The sequence below is a fragment of the Anarrhichthys ocellatus genome, unplaced genomic scaffold (genome assembly GCF_004355925.1).
Source record: "Anarrhichthys ocellatus isolate YVR2014 unplaced genomic scaffold, GSC_Weel_1.0 scaffold28, whole genome shotgun sequence".
Lineage (NCBI taxonomy): Eukaryota > Metazoa > Chordata > Actinopteri > Perciformes > Anarhichadidae > Anarrhichthys > Anarrhichthys ocellatus.
The window spans coordinates 2,989,748-3,009,553 of record NW_022280058.1 but is presented as its reverse complement, the minus strand read 5'-3'; the positions used below and the strand labels follow the sequence as shown (position 1 = coordinate 3,009,553).

General features: G+C 40.4%; 1 protein-coding gene across 2 annotated transcripts in view; it reads left to right on the top strand.

Moving 5' to 3' along the window:
- Positions 1–16,622, top strand: part of tll1 (tolloid-like 1) — a 43,621-nt gene extending 26,999 nt beyond the window's left edge. Inside the window, exons 15-22 of one of the 2 annotated variants that reach the window (XM_031863298.1) lie at positions 1,030–1,190; positions 1,278–1,458; positions 2,316–2,438; positions 6,895–7,020; positions 10,030–10,157; positions 13,330–13,543; positions 13,848–14,098; positions 15,184–16,622. In XM_031863298.1, the coding sequence (XP_031719158.1) occupies positions 1,030–1,190; positions 1,278–1,458; positions 2,316–2,438; positions 6,895–7,020; positions 10,030–10,157; positions 13,330–13,543; positions 13,848–14,098; positions 15,184–15,318 (1,319 nt within the window). In that variant the 3' untranslated portion in view covers positions 15,319–16,622. The remainder of the gene's footprint in view (positions 1–1,029; positions 1,191–1,277; positions 1,459–2,315; positions 2,439–6,894; positions 7,021–10,029; positions 10,158–13,329; positions 13,544–13,847; positions 14,099–15,183) is intronic. The other variant, XM_031863297.1, reaches the window with a different exon arrangement.
- Positions 16,623–19,806: the final 3,184 nt, after the last annotated feature.

Sequence of the window (19,806 nt, the reverse complement as noted above, 5' to 3'; positions counted from 1 at the left end):
GTGTGTGTGTGTGTGTGTGTGTGTGTGTGTGTGTGTGTGTGTGTGTGAGAGAGATGCTAAACTCATGTTTGTATGTGCATTTCTTTGTATGCTACTGTGTGTTTCTACAGTCTCACAAAAAAAACATCCGAACTGCCTCCATCAACAGGAAAAAACATCTTTCTGACACAAAGCCACATTCCTCGCTGCTCCAATGCCACAAATGCTGTGAAGGTCCTTTAATCCCACAAAATAGATTAACTACCCGTAATGACCCACATACTGAAACAACGGAACAAACCACTTCTGAGGCAGAGAGAAAAAGCTATGCTGGTGAAATATCCAAATTGTGGTTTTGCTGTATTTCTTTGGAAAGCAGCAGTTACTTTGGCAGGGATTTAATGTGTGGAAAAAAATCATACAGAAAGTGTAATAATATATATTAAACATCTGTAGGCTGTTACAGTGATGTTTAGGCTCATTTCACCATGTCCACCTCCAATTTAAGAACAACAGCAATAAATATGGTCAGGAGGATTAACGGGCAACGCAGGAATTGAGTTGTGGTCTGAGGAAAACGCTGTTGTGAACTGTACAGGTATTATAGCTTTAGGTCACGAGACCTACTTAAAATGAGCAAACATCAGTAGTAATGACTTTCCATACACATTACACTTTTCCTCTTGAGCTGAATCTGGTGGCAGAAACCCTTCTGGGACTAAAATAGATGCAGTATACAAGTCTGCAAAGCCTCCTCATTGAATAAAACCAACCACACAAACTCATAAAGATAGCTCTGTATCTTTACAGCTGGTGCAGCCTGGAACACATTAATTCACAACTTTAAAAAGCAGTGCATTTGAAATCTAAATTGTCAAAAAACAACTGACTTAGCATTGATTCACCACAGCCACCATGATGTAAAACAGCTCAAAACTCCTTCTTTTTCTATGCATTTCTTTCCTTGTTGCTTGTGAAACATGTAAACACATATATAATTTCCTAGGCGTGTGTGTTCATGTCTAAATTATTCTTTGTGTGTGTGTATAGCGGCATGCGGCGGTCTCCTCTCTAAGTTGAACGGGACCATCAGCACTCCCGGTTGGCCGAAAGAGTATCCGCCCAACAAGAATTGTGTGTGGCAGGTGGTCGCTCCCACTCAGTACCGCATCTCCATGCAGTTTGAGGCCTTCGAGCTGGAGGGAAATGAGGTGTGTTGTCTTTTAATAACAGGGAGATGCTAAGCATAGCAGAAAATGTGTTGATGCTTGTTACAAGAGCCTTATTTGTGTGTTTAGGTGTGTAAATACGACTTTGTGGAGGTGCGCAGCGGCCTTTCATCCGACTCTAAGCTGCATGGTAAATACTGCGGCACCGAGGTCCCTGAGGTCATCACCTCTCAGTATAACAACATGAGGATTGAGTTCAAATCTGACAACACAGTCTCCAAGAAAGGCTTCAAGGCTCACTTCTTCTCAGGTAGGATACATGTGTTAAACCTGTGTGTGTGTGTGTGTGTGTGTGTGTGTGTGTGTGTGTGTGTGTGTGTGTTTGTCGGGGGTGGGCATAGCAGTGTATTTTGTTTCGTACATACAGATGAAGAAGTTAAATATGGTGTAGGAGCAGGTTGAGAAGCTTTCCATGTCCCTTGTATGAAGCTTGAAAAATAATCCACCAGCACATTTTCTGCATTTCTCCGCTCATCTGATATCAGTGACGGGCAGAAATTTCTATGGGTTGATATTAATTTATAATTGAATCAGCTACTGATGACACATCGAGTGGTGTCTCATTTCCTAGGTAGAGACTTCAAACCCTACCCCTTGTGGCTTTGTTCTTTAAGGGCCACTACTCCTTCAAGGGCGCCTCAAAACTAGGGGTAGGGCCAAGGGAAGGGAATTAGGATCGGGCCCAAAATGTAGTTAAGATTAGAAAAAAATCATTGTCATGGTTAAATATCAAAAAACAATTAAAGCTAACTGATGGTGTAAGATGGAAACCAGGGTCTTTACCTGGCCATTTAACCCCCCCCCCCCCCCCCCTCCCACCCACTACCCCCGTACCTTTACTTTTTACTGTGCTACATCAACACCACACACATTTCTTCCATTCCTGATTCCTGATCGGCCCACCTCCATTGCGTGTTCATTTGTGTGTGTGTCTGCTTGCACGGTTTTAGTATGTGTGGAATCATCCATACATATGTCATGCGTTACACCCTCTCTGTTCCTCTGTCTGTCTACATGTGTCTGTCTGTCATGCTGTGTCTCCTGAGCCTCCGCCGGCTCTCAGGCCTCCTGCACACATCACCCTGCGCTCTGCCCTCTCTCCCTCAGACAGTCTGGCTCTGTGTCAAGAGCGTATGATTGTGTTTGAGTCATGCCAGGACATTAGGCGCAGTCGCTCTCCCACCCGTGGCCATTTCAACAACAAGCTGGCAACCTCACCAAAGGTCAGAGGTAACATGACCTCACAATCGGAATCTCTGATTGGCTCTGGTCTCTCCTGTGATGAGGGAATGGATGGATCCCGTCTTAATGGCAGGGATCATCGTTTGAATCCATTCTCCTCCAGAGGGAAACATGTGCTTTGTCCCAATTTAATATTAGTACAACACAATACAATATTAACATTTAGCCACTTTAGCATTCCATGCAAACTGCCATTAAAATCGTATAAGCAACATTGTTATGGGAGCTTTGTTTTACGCTTATAAAAAATGTAGTCTTATTTTATTTGACTTTGCAAGTGTGAGATATAGGTGTGTCTATATTTTTATACTGGTTAGACATAGATATTTTCAAACTGCAGCTGCAATTGCCAGTTGCAAATGATTATATTTTTATTGTCTGATGTGTTCTAGAAATGTCACAACTGCCCACTGCTTATTTATATTTCAAATTCAATTTAGTTTTAATTTGTTGGAGATGTGAGAAGGTGCTTCTTTTCTGTTGTGCATTGCATCATATGACATCATCATCATCATCATCATCAGTACCACACTCAAAAAAAAGATATATTCAGTGAATATAGTGTAGTATAGTATAAAGTATGTATGTCTTAATTTTGTTGCTTTCCAAGCATGAACACACTACATACTGGAAAGAGTTTGGACGTAGTATTGAATTGGGACACACCTATGATTCCCCACTAAAAACAAAACAAATATCCTCTACTCGCTGGGATAAATTTGTTGAATTTCAATTCTATTTAACAATTTTAGGAAGTTCTGAAGAAAAATCTCTTTTCATACTCTCTCATAACTTAAAACGGAAATGGCAAAACGGATCCAAAAAAGCCTCCTCCTCCTTCGTCAGAGGAAGCAAAGCTGTCATTTGGATGAGCTCATCAAAATGAAACTACCTCCAGAACACCTGGAAGTTAAAGCACTCAGTGGAGAGTTGCTTCAAAGGGAAATTACTTACTCAGATATCGATAATGTGTGTGTGTGTGTGTGTGTTAAAAGTTGCCGCGTGAGTCTCTTTGCTATTGTCAGAAGCTTTTGGTTGGCAAAGATCCAGCGGCTTTCGGGAGGTCCCTCCGGCCTACCACACACTACTAATCCATGTGAGAGTGCACGTGTGGTGAGTGTGCACGCGCGTGTGTGTGTGTGTGTGAGTGCGTGTGGATATTGTGTGCTTAACCTGAAGAAAGCCACAATGCACACTGTGTAACATCTACCGCAAAGCTTCTTAGCCCGCGTTAGGGTGAGACTGAGCCCACAATAGCACCGTAATACCACATCAGACACAGACAAACACACAGACTCACCAGGAGAGGAGGATTTAGTGGTTTCATTAAAAGCAGATCTAGTTTGATTTGCAAGGTCTTGAGTTGAGGTGAGACTCGCCGTCTGTGTCTAATCTCACATCTCTTTATAGGAATCTGTCTCTCACTCCCAGTCACAAACACGCTCTGCTCTATTTCCCACACTCACATGCTCTGTCTTCCTGCGCAGTCATCTGTAGATCCCCACATCTCTGTCTCTGACACCATCACTGTTGTCAACATGGCAGCCCCACACAGAGCGATTCTTCCCTGCTCCTTCCACCTCCACCCTGTGAGCTTTCAGTGTTCAGCTCCATTAAAATGGGCTTTGTCATCACCCAGTCCCAGTCAGGAGAAGCCGTGTGTTTAGAGGAAGCCACAAATCAGAGGATGAGGGAGAGAAAGCACCTCAGTTGTGTTCTTTGTTCTTGTCTTAACGCGTTGACCTCTTAAGCAGCAGCATTCCAGTCAGTGTAAACTCATGCTGTACAGCCAAACATTGTTCAAGTTTACAGACAACTTTATTGCAAGTTTTTCGTCGAGAACTAAATCTCCAAAGATGCCAAATATGAATTTTGGGGAAATGATGCAGCCAATTGAAAATTAAGTCTTTAGGTTTGAATATTTCATTCACGGTAAAACATATAGCTTCAATGAAGAGGAATGCCAAGCTGATCCAGAATATGTATGATACTGTCAGACAGTGTTGAAGATTATTTTTACAAGCTTAAAGCTATTTAAGGTGAAACAAAGGGGGAAATAAGTTTGTTAAAGGAATTGTTTGACATTTTGGGAAATATACATGTTCACTTTCTTGCCAAGAATTGGATGAGAAGATCAATACCACTGTTAAGTATGCAGCTCCAGTCAGCAGTTGGTTAGCTTAGCTTAGCACGACTGAAATGGGAAAAACAGCTAGCCTGGCTCTGTCCAAAGAGTAACAAAATCCATGAAAGAGCACTTCTAAAGCTCACTAATACAACCTTTGTAATGGCTGTACAAAACCCTGTTGTGACCACAGGCAGCAGAGTTTAAATGCTAAGCTAAGCTAACCATCTGTTGGCTGTAACTTCATATTAAGCAAGCATTAGATAGATCTTCTCATCTAAATCTGCAAAAAGAAAATTAGGCATCAAGTTGTTCTTTTTAAGGTCTCTTTAATTGTATCGGTTTTAACTATTTTAATTTAAATCCTAAAACGGCTCCTTTGCCTTGCTGTACCAACATCACTGTATCGCCATCATAGAAATACGAGCCATGCCAACTAAGGTGTTAATTAGCACAAAAAAATGAATGATAATAATAACTGTAATAGTTGATTTAATGTAAGGCAACCATTTAATATACAGTAGTAAGTATTCTCAAGAAAATCAGTTATCCTTGTTTGTATGCAAATGTGTGGAGAAAAATGCTTCAAAATCAAATCAGTTTATTCATGGGGGGAATTTGTGGACTACATTTAGGTGTCACCATTTAGGTCTCACCCTACCATGTACAGCGTTGGTGAACGTATACACCACAGAGAAGTAGGTCTCCAGTATCTTTCCAAAATAACGACATGAGGCTCACAACATCCAAACGTGATGACAGAAGCTCTCGTCACATTTTTACAGTTTCCTCAGTTGGCTGATGAACACATGATTTAACAATGGTTGTCTGGCCCGAAGAGAGCACAGCTGATCTAAAAAAAAAAAAAAACAGCTGTTACTGTCAGAGGCGTTTCAGAGACGAGGCTTGACCACAAACCATAACCATAACCATGAAGCCCAAGAGCAGCACAAAGATAGTTTTACAGGCCCACAAAACAACAAGACATACACTAACTAACTTAACTATTTATAGTTGTCTGCTTTTGCAGTTTAACTTCTGTTTAACTTCTGTTAATGCTTTCTTTTATTACACCTTAATTTCTCCGAACCTTTCTTTTGGAAATCTTTAGATTGAGTAATTATTTCAAAATGATTCTTGTCTAAACAATATTTAAAACTGTCATGGCTCCACAGTACTTAATTCACACATTGCTAAGCTCCTGTCCCCCTCAGCTACTGCTGCTACACCTGTCAAGCTTTCCATTCTAGCATGGCACATACGCATTTGAAAAAGTTCAGTTGTTAGCATATCAACATCAGCATCAACTTAACTAAAACTCGCTTTCAAACAAGATGTATATAAATATGTATTTGATGACTACGTGCATGATGATGTCCCGGACATAGAGTCAGCATCCTCACAACCTGTAGAAGATAGAGGTGCAGCATTGTTTGTTGCAAGCATCATTGAGATTTATTATGCTTTATTGTTTCTTGTAAAATGTATATTTCACGTTTACACAGAAAGGCCGCTGAGGATTTGGATTAGCCATTGACTTTGGCAAAAGTAACGCTATGTTACGTAATGGAGTGTAAACTTCCCAAAATCCAATTATGTGCAGGACAGAGCCGCTAACACTCTGATATACAGTCGTAGTATCCAGGACCAGTTTTCACAAAATGGGTTATATCAAAGAGTGGGTGTCAGTACTTTTTACAGTACAGTACATAAGCCCACAAAATGATATAGATAACTAATGAAAGGGAAAAAACGCTCAATTACGTAGTTATGTAGTAAGCTAGTCAAGCGGGCATGCTAATGTTCGCAGCTTATTTTAGAGCAGATAAGCACAAAGTTGAACTCATTCATTACATATTTGCTCTCATGCTTTTGGTTCAAGTGAAAAAATCCCAAACTTGACAGTAAAGCTGTTTTGGGAACAAATTGTGCATCGACCATTTCTCTTGGCTTTAACTCTTTACAGGTGAATTATGAACAGTATCTTGCAGTCTTACAGCTAATTTAGGTGATCATGTTTGCCTACCAGGATTGCTGGATATAAATGTTCATGTTTCTCTTCATTTGTCACTTTCTCTTATAAGTACTGAACCCTTTTTAACTTGTTTGAGTTCCATCTAGTCTTCTCTTTATATCACTGTTTGTTCCTCCATCTCTGCTGTCCTCCTGTACTGCTTTTCCTTTTCAAAAACCCTCCTCCCCTTCCTTAGGCTCTCATCTTTTCACTCCTCCCCCCTGCTTGACCTCTTGCTTCCCTCCACCCTCCATCTTTTTTGCTGTTCCCACATGAATGATGTGTTGCATGTGTATCTCTCACAGACAAAGATGAATGCAGCAAGGACAACGGCGGCTGCCAGCACGAGTGCATCAACACAGTGGGCTCTTACGTTTGTCAGTGTCGCCATGGCTTTGTGCTGCATGAGAACAAACATGACTGTAAGGAAGGTGGGTTTCACGTTCATTCACATCAGCACACACACTGGCATAAAAGCATCGGAGTGCATATGCACGTGCTGCCACATTCACACAAGCATGTGCTCATTCACAAGAGCAGCCATCGTCCATCATACGACCCTTCCTTTGTTTACCCACATCAGAGTCCACAGGACAACAGACTGGTCGTTTCCATTTGAGGACAGTGTTTTCTTTACATACGTTTCCACAGTTGGTGCCTGCAAGCAGAGCTGTTGACGTCGGCATGTGTCACATTAGGTTACAAAGGTGAAGACTAGAGTCATGACCACTGAGACTGGACTTGCACTAAAGCACTTGAGACTCACTCTTAAAGACTTGACTTGTCTCAAATGACTTGAGACTGGACTTGCACTTGTCTCATATGACTTGCTTGACTTGGATTAGCCTTAAAGGGCTTGAGACTTGTCTTGATTTGTCTCAAATGACTTGAGACTGGACATGAACTTGTCTCAGAAGACTTAAAAACAGCTCTGCCTGCAAGTCACTAAAGCTGTTTGTGTGTAAGAAACAGACTCACAGAGAGGGAAGAAGGTTTCAGTTTGACAGAAAACATCATTTATTAGAAGCTATTAGCAAATTCCTCCGCAAATCACACACACATGCGCACACACACAACACACACCCCACTTTTGAATTGACATATTATACTCGTCTCTTTGAAGTTGAACTTTTGAACGTGTGCACACACACCACATCAACGCACACATACTCACCTCACTAAAGGCTCCCTGTGCTGCTCATAAAAACACTCGTGTTTCAAACCTCTGGGAGCTTAAAAGCTTTGTATGTGGCGCTGTCTTCCTGTGCGTATATGTGTGTGTGTTTACGTGTGCATTAGACCAGCCTGAGCTGGTAACATTGCAGAGTCATGTAAATCCATATTCCCATCACACAGTTTGTGTCCGTGTGTGTGTGGTTACATGCATACATATAGTATTGTGCGTGTGAAACTTTCAACATCACATTTTAGTGATAGTAGTCACCTGACAGAAGTGTTTGACACTATGAGACACCAGCCTTTTTTATGAAAGGAAGACAACTGGTAAACTTGAAGCTGTTGGTTTATTTACTTGAATACTGGTAATATTATGATGCAGTGGCGTTATAAACTACTCCTGTTAATGTGAAAAGAGTTTCCCATGTCAGACAACTCAGTTATTATTGTCAGAGCTTAAATCTGTGTTTTGTAAGTAACTAAATTGTTTAAAGGTGTGAGGGTCTTCTGTAACAATAGTGTGTATGACGTCTATATTCAACACTTTGCCTGTTAGAAGACTCTCCTTCATTTACATTGGTCTTGTGAATTCATCCATCTCATTCTGTACCTGGGTTCAGTTTGTCTGACTAAATAAAAAATGTCACTCTGGAATACATGTTGTCTTGTGCATGCCTCCTGCCTCCCATCACCTTCATTAAAGCCGTTCATTTAACTCACACACACACACACACACACACACACACACTGTGACTGTGAGGGCTGCCTTCATAGCTTTTGTTGCATTTTTTTTAACTGAAACGTTCCAGGAGGAAAGCAGTCACAGTTATTAGCATGCTGCAATATTTGCCTGCAGCTGACTTGTTATGTAAAGTATTAAGAGTTATATAGTTGGTCAGTTTTCAGCAAATTATGCTCTTATTGTTTGGCAGTGCAGAGCTTAAGAGTAACTAACAAAGTAATAACAGAACAGTTGAATACAGATGAAAAATAGCCTTTGGACTAACTCTGGCATATTTACAGCAATATTTATTAATGTGCACTGTCCCTGTTAAATAGACTCATAAATACATAAATAAAATTGACTTCTGAGTAACAGTTTCTGTAACATTAAAAAGAAGCAGTGTCGGCAAAGCTGCAGTTCCCAGAGATATGTTGTCTTCCTTGACTTGAACTTGTTTAAAATAACTTTGGACGCAAATTAAATTGCTTAAAAACAGCACTGGTCACTATAGATCTGTTCACTGAGTGTCTGTAAGACTTGAGACTCACTGTGAAAGACTGGAGACTTGACTTGGACTTTCCCAAAAGAAGCAGCACAAACAGACCGCACCGCTGAGTAACTGTTTGTAAGCTATATCGAACCGCAAGGTGAGCAAAGCTTCACATTACAGAGTTTTTTTTATTTTAATTCTTAACAGAAACTAAGTTTTGTTTCTTTGGAGAAAACCCCAGCCAGAGATGTAGTGTTCAATTGGGTTGAGATCTGGTGACTGTGAAGGCCAAATTGTGTGACTCGCATAATTTTTCCCGTACAATGTATGGAAGCATCTTGATTCATTACGTGTTTCCATCTCCGCATCTCTTCCTTGTCTTTGTTCCTTATTTCTGAACTCATCCAGAATGGATCCTGGATCTTAAAAATAATTTGATTGAAACTGCTGGATGCATTAACAATCTCGCACAAGTCTTGTATGTGTGAGGAACAGAATTGAATGCTCAGTAATCGGATGTTTAGTATCCAATCCTTCACATCCTGTGTTTTAAGGATACATTTCCTAAACATCTAATCAGAAAGGGCTTAGACTTTAGACAGCAGTAAGTGCTGTGTTTTGGTTAAAACAGTCTAACTATAAGCAGTGTAACTATAAGCACAAGAAAATGACCCTTTCTCCTAATTAGATCCATCCTACGGGCTTTTGCTTCTATAAATACAAATTCGAAGTTCAAATGTCATCCAGGATAATAACCTTAATTTCACCTGTACGTATTGTAGGTAATGTGTGACTTGTCCTACTACTAATAGAGATACTCCATCCAGACAAAGTGTGCTTGTTTAAAGCCTGCGTGCATGCATCCATGTGAAATCCACACTAAACTTGTCATCAGGATGTGTTCCTTTGAAATCTTTTCTCTCTCTTTCGGTTCTCTTGTTTCTCTCCTTCCTGTTCCCTTTCCATTTCCTCTGACCTTTTCCTGTGCAGCTATGATTTTAACTTCCTCTCTGTGTGTGTGCTTGTGTGTTTCTGTGTGTGTGTGTTCAGCTGAGTGTGAGCATAAGATCCACAGCCCCAGTGGGACCCTGAGCAGCCCTAACTGGCCAGACAAGTATCCCAGCCGTAAGGAGTGCACCTGGGACATCACAGCCACGCCAGGACACCGAGTCAAGATAGTAAGTGTGTTAAAATCGAGAAGACTTCGAGGGCTTGTGAAGCCTCTTTAAACCCTTTACTTTAGCATTATTGTCCAGAACAATGCATTATTCTGTCTGTGGGGTCATATCTTATGTTAAACCCTCAGGCTGCCCTCCCCCCATCTTTCTCTATGATCTCTCCTCCCATGTTCCACTTATGAAACCCAAATGTGAACGGTGGAGAAAGTGCACGTTTGTATATTCGGGCTAACTGCAAGCGTGTGCTCATGCGTTAGAAAGAGGCCTTGGGCAGTGGCCATCTGTGTCCTTGTGGCTTTCTGTGTGTGTGTGTGTGTGTGTGTGTGCGTGTGTGTGTGTGTCTGTGTGTGTGTGTGCATGCCTGCATGCACACACACACACATGCATTTGTGCATGTAAGCATTGATGTGTCACCACAAATAGTCATCTCCACATTTTTCGAGTTACTGCAGCTAGATATTTAGGAATAAACCACAGACATTGTTATTCTCTGCCGTATGCATCTTGGATTGAAGATAGCCGAGGCTGAACGTATAAAGTGTGATGTGTGCGTGGTTATTTGTCCAGTAAGAGACACAGAGAGAGAGAGAGAAAGGAGAGGAGATGATGTGACGGAAGACAAATGGCGTTCAGCTAACAATGTTAGCTTTGATGCAGATGGAGTTTCTCCTGACTCAGGTGGATTCACAGAAGATGCTTAACACTGTTTGCAAGAGGTGATTGAGTGGTCTAGACACGCATTTATAGTCTAACCGTGACGTAAACGTAAACATTGTGACTCTTCAGGTTGTTGCATTGCTAGCGTTTGGATCAGGACATAAAATGCATCAGTGGCGACATGCTAAACTTACTTCACATCCTAATATATATCGCTGCCACTGTTCATGTGCTTAATTGGTTAAGCACATGAGTAGTTAAAAGTATTAACCATTTTATCTATAAAACATAAGAAAGTAGGGAAGAATTTAAACTCACAATTCAATAAAGCCAGAGGCTACGTCTTCAAACTGCATGTTTTGTTCGATCAGCGGTCCAAAACCTAAAGATATTCAGTTTATCATCACAAAACACAAAGAAAATGTGCAAATCACCATTTAATTCTTACATATTTTGACTATTCATTTTTAGTCAATGAATCCGCTGATCTAAAATGCATGTGTATCTTGATCCTGCAATGCAAATTGGTCCTTACAAAGATACAGGAGCACATGCCCACATTCACACAGATAATCCTCCTAAAATCCACTCATGTTCCTCATGCAAATAGTGTCGCACAACAAACAGTAGTTTTTGCACCTATTTTTAATGTGTGAATACATGGGATTTTCACACAAATATATGCAAATTGGGAAATTTGTTTGTGTGTGTGTTGAGATTGTGCTCTCTGTTTCCATCATAATGACATCTCAGTGAGATATATTTAATGCCAGGAATATGAGCATAGACGTGAAGGTCACTCTGTTATTTGCCTCTTCAGTCTCTGTCGGTCACACAAACTTCTCGTGGGAGTAGAGAACAGATCCCCAAACCAGTGTCTCACCCGAGCTACAGTTAGAAACATCTGGAAGCCATCAGGACCCCCAGAATCAAACACTTCCCCTCTCAGTAACGACATCCTCACATCAGCCCACCTTCGCCCCTCTCTCTCCTCTCGCCTGGTTGGTTCAAAACCAATGCGGCGCGGTGCTTGTGGTGGCGTGATGGAGCACGGCTCAGGAGACAATCAGAGAAGTGTGTGTCTGTGTGGGAGAGAGGCCTGCAAGGTGTTATGACTCAGATCACGGTGACTTGATTCGATTAGGAATCGTGACACTGTGTACAATGTACATGCATGCCAGTGTGCAAGCAATGTGTAGGCAAAGAGGCAGGGAGGCAGGCAGTCTGTTCTGAAGATATGTCAAAGAATATGAAATGCAAATATATTTATATTGGCTTGAAAGAGTTTTAAAGGGGTGTGACACTGACGGAAGAGCCTTAGAAATACTCAGCCTTCTCAGCATCTCGACCAAAGGTGCGTTATTGGTGACATTTGTGACATTTGGGTTATTTTGGTTAAAGCAGGTTTAATATTTTTTTTTGTATAATAACAATAGATCACATGACTGTGTGTTCCTTTATAGCAACTTTCAGCTCATTGTTTTGGTTTCTGGTCCTAACTTTACTGTCACCGTTGACATTTGTTTGTTTTTGGCCAAAATAGGCCAATGTTTCCGGATGAAATGCTGTAAAAGAAAATCGCTGTGCACTACCTTCACAGCACCAAGCTACTAAATGGTGACTAAAGTGGAGCATAAAAAAACCTGATATTTCTCAGGAGTTGATGGAGACCAAAAGAGAGCTAAAATAAGAGCTAATAATAGACTTTCATTCATCAGGTGGCCAGAAACACAACTCAAAATAAATGATAATGTTGCTCTATATCTGCTGGATGTGTAACTGTGCAACTGTTTACCAACAAGTTCACCAACCTATCAACTTAAAAGGTGGTAATGTGTCAGCGTTTGTTTCCACTGACCCCAAGTTGCCAAAAAATCTGTTATTGCATGTTTAATTATAGACTGTTTTCTAGCTTCTTCATCCAGCTACATGAACTCAGTTGTGCCTTGTTTTTAATGAAATGATTGGATTCCAATTCAGGAAATGACTCACACAGTTTAATGAAGGCTCTAACAAAGTACACACTCTTGTCATTAGTCTCTGTCTAGTTCCCTTCTGAACGACGTTCATTGTCGTTGCTGTCTGATATTATGCACTGTTCTGAAGCTATGCATACGTGTATATACTGTAGGACATAGATTTGTGGTTTTGTTCTAATTCCTGTTAACAAATATGAACATCACCAAGTGCAAGTTTATCTCAATATAAAAATATCTTAGGCTGCTTACTATTGGCTTCCTCTCTTCAAAGACTCAGCCACATTTTAAGAACAAACAAATGTATGTTTTTAAATCTGAGGTGTCAGAAAAATTGTAAAATGCCTTTCTACAAACAGTGTCCTGTTGATTTTCGGATAATCTAGGGACATCAGCTTGAAAACTTTTCACTGGTAATACTTTCTAACAAGGAAATAGTCCCTATGAAACTGTGAGCAGGGAGGTGAAACGTTAGTCTTTCAGCACTCTCTCACATCACACCCAGCAGTCTCTCATCCTCTCTGCTTCTGCCTCTCCAGGCCTTCAATGAGTTTGAGATCGAGCAGCATCAGGAATGTGCATATGACCACCTGGAGGCCTTCGACGGGGACAGTGACACGGCAACCATCTTGGGTCGATTGTGTGGCAGCAAGATCCCGGAGCAGCTGGTCTCCACCGGCAACAAGATGTACCTTCGCTTCATTTCTGACGCCTCAGTACAAAGAAAGGGTTTCCAAGCTACACACTCCACAGGTGTGTGGAAGCGTATTTAAGTGTTTATGTGTGTCAGTGATAATATCTCACTTTATGTGCAACACTGTGTGTGAGTGTGTGTCTGCAAAAAGCATCACTCACAGTCACCAACGTTGATTTCTCAAGTTTAAATAGATTTTTAAGTTATACTTCCCTCTAGTGGTTCACAACAGCACATGCGAGATGAAAATCATTCACGAAATCTGACAAGAGTTTATTGACTATATTGGACCAAACAAAATCTAACAAATGCCTGATTTATCAGAGTAATATGTCCCTCTTTCCTGATCCTGTGTCTGTGCAGAGTGTGGAGGTCGTCTAAAAGCAGAAGCTCGTCAGAAGAACCTTTACTCTCACTCCCAGTTTGGAGACAACAATTATCCGGGTCACACTGACTGCGAGTGGCTGCTGATGGCCGAGCAGGGCTACGGCATCGAGCTGAGCTTCATTACGTTTGAGGTAGAGGAGGAAGCAGACTGTGGTTATGACTACATCGAGCTGTACAACGGGTACGACGCCAACTCACATCGACTCGGCCGCTTCTGTGGTTCAGGGGTAAGATTTTATGTTCTTTTTAAAGGCTCAATTTTCACCTTCGACGTGAAAACTCAGCCAGGTTTAGGGGACTGTTACACCAACAATGAATTGATTTCACTAAGAAGTACTGCTTGTATAACCAAACCCTGAAAAATGTTATTCCTCTTTCCTGCAGAGCTCCATTGTTGTCCCAAAAACTATATAAAAACACACGTTTGATACTGGGTGACATGTTCCTTCATTATAGGCATTGTACTTTATTTGTGTCGATCACACATGCACCATCCTGCTGCTGTAAATACTCAAAGCACCTGCATATGAATTTAGTACCCATCAAATGTGCCGTAAAAACTACTGTGTCCATATGACAATAAAAAACCTAATTATATGTCTGCGAACCGGTTGGGAAGTCAGAAGGTATTGAGAGAGGTTTAGGTCTTTTAATACATAATCAGATAAATATATAGTAACATCAGCCTTATCTTTACCTACAAATAATTTACACTCTGTCCATTTTTGAAAGCATGCTGCACTATTTTAGATGTTTCATATCATTACAGGCAGCCTGACTTGCTTGACTTGTGTATATCACAGTAGACATCAACAGATATTTAAGTTCTTGTACAGTTGATATTGAAAAATAGATTTTTGGGGGTATTGGTACTGAATTCAGGTATTGTGTTGACACCGTGAAAGTAAAAAGTTCTCCACCTAAATGTAATGTAAAAATACATTAGCGTTGTCAGCAAAACATGCTTGAAGTATTAAAAATGAAAGTACTCATGTGGAAAAATGGACCCTGTAAGTGATACTCAATACAGTACAAGTACCTCAAATGTGTACTTATTGTAAGTACAGTATTTGTAATTGTACCTTGTTATGTTCCACAAATGAGGATGACACAAGTTTCAAAAGTTTCTAATTGATGTTCATACAGAATTAATGTAAAATTTGCCTTGAAAGTGGGAAAAAACACACCTAAGCTGTAATGTAAAGTATATTAATAATAATAATAATATTATATTAAAACCACAGTTATGAACCTCTAAATGTCTGACAAAGTCTGATATGCTTCATGTGTCCCTCCATCTTCCCTTCCTCAGCCCAGGGAGGGCATCTACTCGCCCGGAGGTGCTATGCTGATCCGTTTCCACAGTGACGACACAATCAGCAAGAAGGGCTTCCACATCCGCTACACGAGCACCGAGTTCCAGGAGAGCCTTCACACCAGGAAATGACCTCACACGCAGCCCGTGACCTCTGACCTTTGTGCAGCCCCACGCCACTGTCACCCTGACCTTCACCATGGCAATGAGAAAAGTACAGCCTGTCCCCTCTTCTCTGACCCGACAGACAGACGTGGACGTTTGTGGACGCTCGCCAGCCGCGGGAGGAAGACGACACTTTATGTGAACATTGGTCTCCCTCTGTGGCTCCACACAGGTCATCGCACTCTTGATACGAGACCGGAAAAACAATGAGACATCCACAAAAGCTTCAACCAACGTGACGACTGAGTGAGCCATTTCTGTGGAAGAGATGGTTTTCATTACTGCACACCGAGCTACGCTCGCTATGGATGCTCATGGTCGCAAAACAAAAGAGTACAAACAAACACATAGACACACGAGATTCATATTCAGAATTATAAACTACGGATGCGTGAGGAGCGTCGACCTAAAACAAAATGCATCCAACCAGGGAGTTTAGAGACTTTTCCGACTCCTTGAACTGTGACTTACTGTGATCAGACGGCTTCTCAAACCCACAGCAACTGAGAGGAAACGCTAAATAGACATTTTTATTGCCTTTGATGCCTGGGAACTGGTCTCTTCAGCCCAGCTCAGAACGGCTGCAGATGATTTTATTTCATGTCTTATTGTAAAACCCATTGTGTTTACTGTATGTGTGTACAGAGAAAAAGAAAAAACTAAATTCTGGAGTCCGTCATTTGCCCTTTTTGCTTAAAGCTTATGCAGACGACCATCGTGGAATGGGAAAAAATATATAAAAATGCAAATTGTGAATTTCCAAATGATCTGTGATGTTATTATTAAGCCTTGCATTATGTTATGTGTGTGTGTGTGTGTGTGTGTGTGTGTGTGTGTGTGTGTGTGTGTGTGCGTGCGTGTGTGTGTCCATGCTGTTTTTGAGTTTGCACCGTCTTGTAGCAAACTTTCATGGATGTTTCCGTTTTTCCACCTCACCCCAAAATAAAAAGTGGATATCGGAAGGGAATATTTTCATAGCTGTCTCTCGGAGTGATACCATTCTGATTGAAGGAGAGATTCCCATGGTGCTAAAAATAAAAAAATACATTGAATGACAGACGAGTTTGGTTGGAAGATCAGGTTTTGGAAACACAGTCAGCGTGCAAACAGCACACTGCATCAACAGCACTAGTCCTGTGGAACTACAATATTGCCTTACAACCAAAATGTATGCTGCAGAAGGTCGCTCCTATGCTCTTGTGGCAGTGTATTGCATTTGTTTGGAGAGCTTGAATGGTTTTATTGTCAAAAAAAAAAGCAACAACGAAAAACATGGGAAATGTAGTCTGTGTGTGAGATAGAGTCTCAATGGTGCATGTGTGTTTGTGTGTCATTTGTGTAGCTGCTCTCAGAGATACATACACACATGCTTACACGTCAAAAAACAATTTGTGTGCGTTTTCCCAAACATCTCAACACACACTTTCCCCCTTCTGTATATTTGGAGCGTGGAGAACAAAGTGATGTAAAGTTGAAGGAATATCAAGGTGCATACAGGATGCATCATCTGTTTTGTTAAATGAAAACGTGTAAGTGTGTGTTATAGGTGATTATAGAGAAAATAATGTGTGTGTATGTCTGTAAACTATGTTTTTAAGTTGAATCATTCATCGCTGTACGTGCCAAGCTCCAGGTGACCCTGATCCACTGTAGTTTTTTGTTTTATCATTCCACCTCTGTGTCTGTAGTTCAGGGACACTGACATGACGTCCTCCGCATCAGTCATTAAAATACACACAGGTAAAAACCACAAGCAGCTGTGTTTCGTGGATTATTGCTGTGTTTGGTGAATGGCTTTATGTTCTTTTGACCTGATGATTATATTATACTTATAAAACACGTTTCATAGTGTTTAATGGCTCAGATTAGGTCTGTTGTAATCTATTACTCTGTTTTCCACTATTAGTCCATGGCAAAGGTTTAGTAAAAGAAGTCACGCTAAAATAATCGGTCAGCCCACTTTGAGTGTTTTTGTTAGACTTTATTTCCTATCTGCAGCTGTTTCTGCTCACTTATTCTACATCAACAGCCATCTCATGTGTTTTCTATGGAGTCTGGAGTGCACAAAGTAAACATAGTTTTTTTTTAGTGTAATCAATTTATAAATTGAAACATTTTGGGAAATACGCTTATTTGCTTTCTTCCCGAGAGCTACATGAAAAGATTAATCCCATTATCCTGTCTGTATGCTAAACATGAAGCTACAACCAGCAGCTGGTAGCTTAGCTTAGCATTAAGACTGGAAACAGGGGGAAACAGCTAGCCTAACTAAGGTCATTTTGCCAACCAGCATCTCTAAAGCTAGTAGATTATATTGTGACTTGGTGTGTGTTGTTCTATTTATTTATGCAACTTCCTAGCATAAATTCCACCTCACAAACAATATGCAGAAGTGCTATAGTGTATTTATAAACTGAGTACAATTAAACACTGACGAAGTTTATAATCAATGTGGTGGCACCATCAAACTCCGTATAAAGTGCCATAGTGTTTGAGTTAAAGCCCTACCTGCTGGCAGCAGAAGAAAGTGTGATTTTATTGGAAGGTAACATTTTAATTAAACACCTCGCATGCCCACCAGCCGCGGGATTTTGTTATAAACCAAACTGCTGTTAAAAATAATCAAATTTAAGGTGGAGTGGTTCTGGAAAAACTGCACGCTTGTCAGAGAACTCTTTTCCCGTGTGTGTTAATTGGAGGGGATGGCGATTACCTGATCAACAACAGGCTTTCAGGATCTCAAGTATCGATGTGAGAGGATTTACCAAACATGGAGGCAGCAGGACAACTTGGTGAAATTGGGCAAACATAGTGAAGTAACCCAAACTGACTGAATGACAGCAAATTGAGGAGAACAGGTATGTGCTCTCCGATTACCACCTACTGTATGGAAAATGTGAAATAGCGCATTGTGTCAAATAGTGTAATTTTCTGATTTTGCATCTGTGCAAAGTTGTTACCCAAACGTTTATTCTACTGAAAAACGCCACTGCCTCCTGTGCAGGTACCGTCAACGTTTCATAATGGTAACTTACACCCACTGAAGTACTAGAGTGAGTTCAATATGTGTAATTATGTTATGAGTAGAGTAAAAAAATAAAAATAAATTCATCAAGGCTCGAATCATTTCAGTCATGAAACATTAATATGAATGTAGCTCTACAACAGATTAACGTTTGACCCATTTTAAACACAACAGCTTGGCGGTATCTTGAGGATAAGCCACTTACCTTTATAGGATCAGTTTGACGAGCTTCAGGTGACACACACACACACACACACACATACGCACACACACACACACACGCACAGAGAGAAAGAGTTTGGTGCCACTGTTATACAGCCAGTCAACCACTAGAGAGCGCTCAGTTTGAGCTTTTCAAAGGTCAGTGATCCGATCTGCTCGAATGTTTTGACTCCATCTACAGTTCCTCCAGAGAACTGCAGTGGCATCACTGTATGTTCAGGGCCAAGCTTTGAGGAACAGGTCACCCAAATTAGAAGAATACTTTTTTCTCTTGCCCCTAATGGTATTTACCTTTTACTATACATCTATGTGACTTCTACCATCCCAATACAATACATATTAAGTTGAAAAGAGTTTTGATTGTGCTGCTCAAAGCATTAAAACATGAACCAAAAGCAAACTTGAGTTACTAATGCATATAGGAGCAGGATGTGGAATTTAAAATAATGTCTTTATTTTGTCCCTCATGAAAGGTGTTTAATAAATCCCACATTGGTTGTTTCTGCTCCTGTAAAAGTGAGTGTCTGAAGTTATTCGTCTAAAGAAAACCACAGAACCATTTAAAACTAATCATAAGACTTTCTAGACTTTCACTGAAAAATTGCAAAATTATTTAGAGCTGCAAACTAACAATTATTTTCAATAATCTGCTTGTTATTTTTGTGATAAACAGATTCATCTTTTTGTCCACAAACTATAAGAGAATAGTGAAAATACTAATCACAATTCCCCTCAGCATAAGGTTACATACTCGGATATCTTTCTTTGTAAGTTAAAAAAGGCAAAAGATGTTCAGTTTACTTACAAGACAAATAAAAGCAGCAAATGTTCACATTTCAGAAGCTGGAACTATGAAATTTGTGTCATTTTTGCTTTAAAAATTTTGCTTTCAAACAATCCCCTGATTATCAAAATAGTTGCTGATCAATAAACTAATCATTTCAGATCTGAAATGATTACTTTCTAGAAACAATAGTTTATTGTTTCTTATTATAGATGATCTATTATTATAGATAATACACAGATGGAGCCGGTGTCAGTTCACAACCACAACTGCTGAGTGTATGGCAGTAGTAGCAACTGAATTCACAAATTGTAATCATTCTGCCTACAATTATTAATTAATCTATTGATTACATTCTCCATTAATCATATGGTCTACATACTCAAGTTTCCAAAGTGCATATTGATGTGCAGAGTATCTTGTT